The 9,641-nt window shown below is 48.5% G+C and overlaps 1 protein-coding gene across 1 annotated transcript; it reads right to left on the reverse strand.

Annotated features, from left to right (window-relative positions):
• Positions 1–5,070: 5,070 nt before the first annotated feature.
• Positions 5,071–8,710, reverse strand: MB (myoglobin). The gene is made up of 3 exons (XM_079532804.1): positions 8,595–8,710; positions 6,389–6,611; positions 5,071–5,475 (listed from the first exon to the last, which is right to left on the reverse strand). The coding sequence occupies exons 1-3, from the start codon at positions 8,687–8,689 to the stop codon at positions 5,329–5,331; spliced, it is 465 nt and encodes a 154-aa protein (XP_079388930.1). The 5' UTR covers positions 8,690–8,710; the 3' UTR covers positions 5,071–5,328.
• Between the last annotated feature and the right edge of the window lie 931 nt (positions 8,711–9,641).

A 9,641-nucleotide genomic window follows, 5' to 3' on the forward strand; every position in this document is an offset into this window, starting at 1 on the left:
GTCAGAATGATGTTATTGCTCTTCAAAAGGCATTGATGGTCTTTGGGCTTAGGAGTCTAAGCAGAGATCCGTGCCTCCATCTTCTTAGATGATCTTAGAGATCTTTTCCAACCTTGATGATTCTGATTTCCATCTGCATTTCATCTGTCATTCTTCCTCACAGACCCCACAGATCTGCTTGCAGACAGGAGTGACTGAGTGTGGCATGTGACAAGCCCTGCCTGCTGTCCTCTCTGTGGCTGCACAGCTTGTCTGAGCCTATCTGGTGCAAGCCCTTAGCCCAGGGCAGGCTCTCACTCAGGATCTGCATAGACACTGAATGAGTGGTTTAGGCAAAGCTCTGCTGTTTTTTTCTGTCTAGTTTCCCCAACCAACTCACAGTTAATCCATGACATACAACATTCATCAAAGGGCACTGGACTATTCGTGTGTGTGTCTGTCCAGCTGAGAAGCAAGTGAAAAGATGCAGACCCACTTTGACATCGTCTATCAGTTATATATCACTTAGCTCTCCAGATAACCTGAAAGCTTACCAAGAGTCAAGAGGACAAGACTGCTACTGCGCATGCCCTGGGCAAAGCAATCCAAAATCTTAGTGGGTGTATCAGCTCCAGGAATTTCTCGCCCATTTGCTGTGAGTTTGGATGCTGGAATTCAGTTGGAAAACAGAAACAGATGGACTTGTAGGGGGACGACAGAAGAAAGAAAAACTTTAGTGAATTAAAGCACCATTACTTGCACACAAACAGAAAACCCACAGGAGATCCACAAGATAAGCATGGAGACATAGATACTTAAGTGCTAGTAATCCAGAAGTTCTTCCAGCCAAAACTATTCTATCACTGGAATGTTTGAACCTGCTGTAAGGAGAATCTAAAATAAGATCAGAGATTCAGAGGCTGCATTCATACTGAGCTTTCTTTGCAGAGGGAGAACAGGCTCAATTTTCTTTTTGCAGTACTCCAGACATAAGGCTGCAGCTAAGATACGTGCTGGGATTAACTTTAAGGTAGCCATCTTGGATATCAATAACAGCATAGCTGTGTGGTCACAGCCCGCTCCTCAGCCCCATACCCTTGGTAAATTCAAAACTTCACAGACAAGCTTATCTATGTTGTACTCATTTTTAATACATAAGGTAGTCAGAGGGTTGTGTCTGCTGCTGGATTGCAGGGCAGCCATACCAGCAACAGCCTCCTCTCACCAAACCCAGTAGACCAGCCCAACAGCCCCTGCCATTTCTTTGATGCGGTGCCTCAAATGCAGCAGAATACCCTCACACCTAGGTTGTGTCAACCCTGACCTTTCAGCACATGTGTTTGCATTTGTGTGGGCATAACCCAAGTGACTACCCAACCAGCTCAGCACCACTGAACTGCTCTTTGTCTCTGTTTTCCAGGGGCATGGCGTAAGGAACAGATGCTCCAATACCCTCCCCTTCCCAAATACACATTGCCTTGTCCACTCAGCTACCAGCCATGCTGGTATATCCTGGTGCCAGGGCCTGTCTTGCCTCAGAAAGCTCGTGAGGTCCACTGATTGCTGTAGAGACGGCCTCTGCTTGGCTTGGGGCAAGGTGGAGGCTGCCTCTTCTGTTTGTTTACAGGAGATGGAATCCAAACAGGGGAAGAGTCTTGGAACAGTGCAGCCAAGTGCACTATAAAATAGTGCTTTAAAAAGCCACAAGGTCACCTTTGCTATCATTTGGTTAAGGATTTTATAGAAGTCACAGGACTAGAGATGGACTTGTGATGCCTGTGATCACAGGGGAGGGAGAGATTTATGTGCTGGCTGAGAAGGCTTCATTGTTGTATCATATTCATTAATGGTCATTTATTAGCTTCTTGGATAAAAGAGGCTGATTGGGAATTCTCACTTGCTGTAATTCCAGCTGGCTTCCCTGACTTTGCCTGCATACCTTCATGACATGTAATACCCCTCCTACTTACTGGTACCCTGCAGGTACCATACCCTCACACTGTCTGTCTTCTCATTTAGTTAGACATCAGCAGAACTTGATTTCACTACCGTATTTCATTTATGCACAATGTTAAAACTGACACATATCATCCTCTTACATGAAGAACCAGCACAAAAGCATGCAGGAATCTGAAGGATTTGGCCAGAGGAGCTTTGCTGACAATATGTATTGTGAGCCTGGTGCTTGTGTATAACTGTGAATGTTGAGCCTGGCACAGTCCAAGCCAGCAAGAATGCACCCTTGAGCAAAGCTGAGAACAGTGAGTCTAAGGAGCTGGAGGATGTGCTCTGATCCTATGCACCTAAAGAAAAAGCCTTGGCAGGCAGGCAGGACTGCATCAAAGGAACACCCAGCTCCACCACTGCTTTCTGTTCCTCTGTGGCGTAACATAGAGGAGAGGTTTTGGTTACTAGGAGCTGTGACAAAGGTCCTGGAAGCACGTGGTGTGAGTGTCTGAGCCTCCTTAGCAAAATTCTGTGTCGCGCAGACATTGTAGCCTCATGGCACTGCCATATCTGCTCAGTGATCATGATGAGGCTGGAAACTTCCCATCCTCTTCCTCATGTCAGCCCCACAGAGAGGGGCAAACATGGATGGTGCCACAAATTTCACCTCAAGGGGCTAGATATCTCTCGTAGTTTGCCACTGGAGCCCAGTCCCTTTCTCCCACTGAGCTGACCCAGAGACAGACCATAGGATTAATTGTGTGGTTCCCAGCACCTGACTGTAGTTGGTGTGCACATGCCAGAGTGAGGGGCTGGCAGCCACACAGTCCACTTCCCATCTTGATACCAGGAACGTGTATGTGACACCTTGTTGAGCTAACTGGGGCCCAGCCTTCTCATGCAAAGCTATTCCCGGAAAGGAGGCAGGGCAATTTCAGAGCTTATCCTGATCCAGTTGATCTTACTGATGGACTTCGTCCCACACATAGATCAGAAAAGCTGTTTTCCAACAGCAGCATGGAAAAAGTGACTCCAACACAGATGCTCAATCAATATATCAGGGAGGCCAGAGATCTTCTCCACTCCAATCCCTTTCACAAGCAACCTACCTCAGACCCATATCTGACTAGCATTGTTTTCAAGATGCTCCCTTGCAAACTGACAGAGGGGGTAAGGCAGGGTGAGTGAAGGGTCAGCTCTCCCACTGTACCAGGAAATATTACAGGTAATGATAACCAGTAGCTAGGCAAATATGCATGCAAGTTCTCCCTCCTCCACCACGTTGCCTTACATAAATATATCTAGAGGTGACTACAGTGCCACTCAGACTGACAGAGGCAGCTGCCATAGCGGAGCTTTTAATCCCAAAGCAGAGCCTGTTGTCACTGGCAGGAAACGTTATTGTGTTGGACAGGCAATCCTAGACCTTAATTAAATAGGTTGCCCTTCCTGCGAGGCCAGACAGGCCAGACAAGAGTCAGAAGGAGCAGGCTGCTTAAGCCAGGGACCACCTGGTTGTAACTTCATCTGTGTGACAACATATGCTTTTGTGACTCTCTCTGAAAAGTTGAAACCCTAAGCAAGTCCCCAGAGGTATAGTGAGGATTTATAAAGAACAAGAAATCAGAGATGCTCTGTTCTGCAAAGGAATTCATTCCTTCTCCTTTCAGAGACTGAAATTTTGTGGCCTTTGCCCTGACCAAAGACCTGGCAGATCACACTGGTTTGAGATGATTGATTTGTAAGGGAGCTGGTGGCTCCTGCTGTCTCTACTGCACACAGCCCCGTAGTGAGTGCTTTGAACCAGGCTCTGCTTGTAGCTCCTCATTTTAAGCACCTCATTTTTCTTTCTCATGCTTGCCCTCATGCTGTCTCTGGGAGATAAACTGCATTACTTTTTCCACACCAGAAAAGAGCAACGGTGTTGTCGCCATATATTTTCCCTCACAAGAACCCAGCTGCTCACCTCTGTGACATCCCATTGCTGTGCCGGGATGTGACTCTCATGGACGTTCTCACCCCTGTGCACACATACAGAACGACAGCAAGCTGCACACTTTCTGCATGGAAGCAGTGTGGGTGCATGAACCTGAAGAGAGTCACGACATCGTACTGCCTAGGCCCTAAGCTGAGTGATGGGGAAGGAGGAGGAAGAAGGAGCACAGATTCCAGTACTCGCTGTGGAGTATAGCTGCCCTTCCTGTAGGTAAACTTCACAATTCCCATACAGTCAGGCTGTGAACTTGGGCACCAGGTCAAGACTTTGCAGAGACCACCCAGCAAAAGCGCAAAATGGGATGGACAGCAAAACTCACGGTTTGAAAGCACCCATTGCTATTAAACAGACCTGTGGCAACCTGCATGTGAACAGCAAGACATGGCGATGGAATCCCTTCAGCACAAAGCAAAACGTGGAGCACTCATGGGTAGCTCAGAGCCATCCATCCCTTCCATGCCCCCCAAACTCAGCCCTAAGCCTCAGCCTTCAGTCATGGAGCGCTTCTTAGCCCTGAGGCATGGAATGAAGGACCAGGTCACATCCCCGTGGTGACATGTGAGTGCCCAAGTCCCGTCATGCCACTCAGGTTATGGGCTGCTACCGTGTCACCAGCACTGGAGGATGGGATCGTATACAAAACACTGTGCTTCTGCCATCTCGTTGGAGTGAATTACACAGCATCAGTGCAGGAATTTTTATTTTCTGTGTAACACGTATTTTGCTTCCCAGAGCCACACAACTTTACATGCATAGCAGCAGCTGCCAGAAGCCTACAGATCACAGAGCACACTACTCCTTATGGTTTTGCTAACACAAGTTTAGCAGGTTGCCAAGCTGACAGACCCTGGAGACCGACTGCGTTCACCCCCATGAAACAAGGTAACAACAGCGATGGTGCTGAAAGCTTTCCACAGTCACCTGCTAACAGTCTCACCTGGGGGAGGAATCAGATGCCATGTCCCCACTTCCCACTCTGACATCCCTTTTGCACCTTTGAGTTCTCTCTTCACCCACTCCTTTACCACACTCCTCAACACGCCCCGTGTTCTTCCACATCCCTTCAGCTCCTGCCACACCATTTCCCTCTTGAATGAGACTGGGTGTTGGGGACGAGGAAACAAAAAGGACACAGAAATAAGCAGAAGGTGACAGATAACCCCTTATATTATTTTTCCTAAGAAAACAGATTATTTCTTTTGCATACATGAAGCCAGGGAAGGACAACAATTTATCATGGACATCACTCTGAGTGCCTCTGTGCTGCCTAGGGTGACTCTTAGCCTCTCATTCAAGCATTCCCACACATCGTGGACGGCCAGTTGGAAGATGTCCAGAGTAGTGCTGGGGAAGCTACTCTGAGATGCACGGCCAGGCCTCCATCGTGGTGTCCTTCTGCGTACATGCTAACCCTGGAAACCAAACTCCTTGTACTTGCTGGCCATGTCATTTCGGAACAGCTCCAGAGCCTTCTTCATTGCAGCCTGGGAATCGGCCCCAAAGTCTGCGGCGTGTTTTTCAGCAATGACCTTGATAATGACTTCAGAAATGAACTGTGAGGAAGGAGAGGGAGAGAAAGAAGAAAAAAAAAAAACAGAAGGGACTGTCAGGGTTTATTTTCAGAATATCCAGACTAAAAAATAGGTTGCAGAGCCTGGAAATATCTCCAGGCTAATTCAGTAGCCCTTCCAGCTGTCTCTAGAGAAACACTGTGGTAGTGTATGTGAGGAGCCTTGGCTGGGCAGAGGAGTTGGGCTCTGTTCCTAGCTCGGACACTGATATACTCTGTGACCTTGAGTAGACCATAGTCCTTCCCACTCTTTGTCTGCCCATCCACTAAGGCTGCAAATCCACATTATGCACTTGTGAAGTTGCTTAGTTTCATGAGTCTTGGTCTCCAGTTCTTCCCCCAGGGCTTACTTTAAATTGTACATCCCTTGCGTACAGCCACTGCCAATTCTTATGCAATGTCATTTCCCAGGCATGCAGGGACTGCATGGACTGGTTTATTATTGTTAGGAGTGTCTCAGACAGTGCATAGTGTTTGGAACGGGAAATTGAATGGAGATTCACAGGAGCTGAGTACTTCTGTGCCTCCTCTTGCCTGTACACAGAGACCTTTGACTTGAGAAAGTGCTAAGTGAAGTCCAGTTAGATATCACTAAATAGAACCATAGAATCTTTAACGTTGGAAAGACCTCTAAGATCATCAAGTCCAGCCACCTGCCCATCCTCACTATTCCCACTGACCACGTCCCTCAGTGCCACATCCACACGGCTCTGGAACACCTCCAGGGATGGTGATCCCACCACCTCCCTGGGCAGCCTGTGCCACTGCAGCACCGCTCTTTCAGTGAAGAAATTTATCCTAATTCCCAGCCTGAAATAGAAGTGCAGCTCTCAATGTATCTGTCTTGCACACATCCATCACACGTCAGCCACCAAGTTTCCCTGTCTTTTCCATACCTCCAGATATTTTACTGGGATTTTGTGCTTCGTGGCATGGGTTTGAGCCAGGGGTTTCAGCTCTGACTCATGATTACCCTTCTGCTTCAGGATTTTGCCAAGCTGGGTGAGGACGGTAGCTCCATGTTTTTTCAGATCTTCAGAGGCCTTCATCTGATCAGGGGTCTTCAGGCCTTTGAACTTATCAAAGCGATCCAAAGTCTCAGGGTGGTCATGGAAAAGTCTGTGGACAGAAGCAGAGGGATGTGTGAGACATTAGGGAGCTGTCAGCCAGAGCAGAGCCAAGGTCCTGCTGATCTGGATGCACACAGACAGGCAAATGTGTGATAACTTACATCCCTCCCCAGAGAAATCTCTTACTCCCTGCTAGTAAAGGCTGCTTTCACTTGAGAACTCTGATGCTTTAGACTCTTTCCAAATTGTCACCATTCACAATCACTGCAGTTAGCACGTATATAATCCAGGAAAGCATCTGACCCTACTCTGAATCTGTGTTTTTCATCCTTCCTCTGGGAGGCTGTTCCACAACCTGATGACACTCTGTGTTCAGAAGTTTATTTCACCATCTGTTTTATCCAGGCTGCTTTTTATCATTAGCAACTGATAAAATGCCTCTTGTCTTTGGAGTGCAGAAGCTCGTGATGTACCTCCCTATGAGTATTGTATCTACTTTAATCCCATGCTCTTAGATGTCCTAACATTCACTCTGGCCGAGACAGAGACTCAGTGGCCCTAACCACGTCCAACTGGAGCAACAGAGCAGCCATCCTTATTTCTGAATAGCTCTGCTAACGCTTTGGCATCAGTCCCCAGTTATGACAACGGTATCAGGACAGAGACGGTTGCTAAGGCTGGTGGTGGCACTGGGAGGTGAATTCTCACATTAACCTGAAGGAGAGACAAAACCAGACAAAACCACCTATCTACACTGCTTCGCTAAGGATCCATCCTCTACTTCCCCCAGCCTGTCACCCTGTCAGCTACTGCAGACCCCAGGCTCTCACTAAGACCTTCCCAGCCCATCTCTGCATTGACCAGTGCCATTCATTGCTATACACAGATGCTCTGATTCCAAAGTGGAAATGAAATTGGGAAGGCTGGTGTTGTCCCGTGCTTCCCCTCTGCTGCATTTCCCAGCTGACTCCACTGGCAACCAAACTGTAAGGAAACTTCACTCTTTTCCTCGCCTAGAGCCGGAGTGAGAAGGGAAGACTGCCTGTCCTCGTTATTAGGAGCGGTCCGATAATTTGGTGTTGAGAGACGTCAGCGCCGTTGCTCACGTATATTTGTGGGCATTATGCCCTTTGAAGGGCATAACCCAAGTTGCTGCAGCACCAGCAGGAGCAACGGCAGTATTTACACCCATCCCAAACCAAACATTCCTCCCCTATAGGTGGCCATTAGGATGAGGGCCAAACTCTCCATTATACGATGTAATTGTAGGTCAGGCTGCATTAACAAATACCTCAGCTGCATGGAAAACACAAGCTGTCTTGCAGCGAAAACATTCTGTGAACCAGGCTTTGCTGGCGTCTCCTTCCAAAGGTCTCTCTTTGTGTCCTCCACAATTAGATATTCCCAAGACTCTTGAAAACTCTTTCAAGGAGTATTTTGTTTGTGTGTTTGTTTCCATTGGAAAACATCCAGTTGGATCAATGTTTTCTGAACGTATTCCCTGGATATGTTACCTACCTAAAAAGTCTTTACCAAGGCACAAGCAGGCACATTTCTAAACCAAGTCTGCTCCGCTTCCCCCGCTTCTCTCCCTCAGAAAACCCCTGAAGAAATGAGAAATTACATGAGAGAAGCTTTGAACGGGCCGTGGCTTTGCCCAGTGGTGTGGGCTTCTTGCTTTATCTGTGCTTGAAATAGGAAACCCCGTATACCCACTGGTGTCCTCGGCATCTGTACCCTCCTGGCACTGAATGCTGAGCACAGCCCAAGGGCACTCTGGAGAGGGTCTCCCTGTCTCCAGCCCTGCTGGTCCCTAAGGACAGGCAGAGATACTGTGCCATTTTCCACTCCAAAGCCCTGAGATCTGACACATGGAGTGGCAAAAGCACAGCCTCTCCATTTCTAACCCAGAAACCACAGCAGTGGAAAACCACCACCTTACACAGAAACAAAACAGCCTGTTGAAACGCACGCTGCTGAGCCCCCATGCTCACACAAAGCTCTCAGCTCACGACCGATGCTCGTCGCCTACCTCATCAGAACCTCGTGTCCATGGCCAGCAATGTCGGCCTCCACTTTTCCCCAGATGGTGAGGACTTGTTGCCACTCCTGGTCGCTGAGCCCCATGGTTCGCTGGTGGCAGGGACAGATGGGTCTCAAGTGCTGCGTACGGCGGTTGCCTCTCCCCAGAGGGTGGCTGCAAAGCTCATCCACGGGTTTTATAGCCCCTCCTCGTAGACCTACACCTGTTAATCGTCAGCTGGACATCTTGCTCTCTTTCAGGCTTGTCTAACTAATCAGCCTCTCTTTTTTTTTCTAGGAAGCTATTTCGGGTCAGGTGCTATTGTGAGTGCCACTGATGGCATCATGTCTGCCTTTCGTATTGGACTGGCACATGTCCCGCGCCAGACAGAAAGGGCATTGCCCAAATGCACTGCCAGGAGCCTGTCCCGGCTTCCCGAGGTCCCACTGACAGTGTCAAGCTGTGCAGCAGGAGATTCCAGAAGAGCACATTCATCTGCCAGGCCACGCTGCCAGCCAAGGGACGGCTGGTGGCATCACTCTGCCTTCCTCACGTCTCTCTTTTCCCTGCAGTGGGATAAGGTCTCTCAAGCCAAGTGTCAGAATCACAGAATCAGAGAGGCATAGGAATTGAAAGGGACCTCTGAGGATCATCAAGTCTAACCCCTCTGCTAAAGCAGGTACCCTGCAGTAGGTCAAGTAAGGCAAGTCGCCATGAGCCACCATGGATGTGATTTTGGGGTACCTCCCAGCCTTCCTCAGGACTGGTGGCAGCCTGGTGTGCCATCTTTAATTAATCCCTTCCAAGAGGTGAGTAACCAAAGGGTTAAAGGGGACAGCTTACGTAGGCAGGTTGACCAAACCAGCTGAGGTGATGGCTGCCATCCAAGCCCAAAGGTAGGGGAATTTCTCCCGCTGGGTTTATCTACTGCCTGGTGGCCAAGCAATTCTCCCCCCTCTATGCACCAGTTTGCCATGTCTGAAATCTTTCTTCTTAAACACCTCGAGGCCAAGATTTCACCCCGTTTTCTCAGTACAGATAACAGGGCACTATCAA

This window comes from Tetrao urogallus, assembly GCF_951394365.1.
Source record: "Tetrao urogallus genome assembly, chromosome: 1".
In the NCBI taxonomy this organism is placed as follows: Eukaryota; Metazoa; Chordata; class Aves; order Galliformes; family Phasianidae; genus Tetrao; species Tetrao urogallus.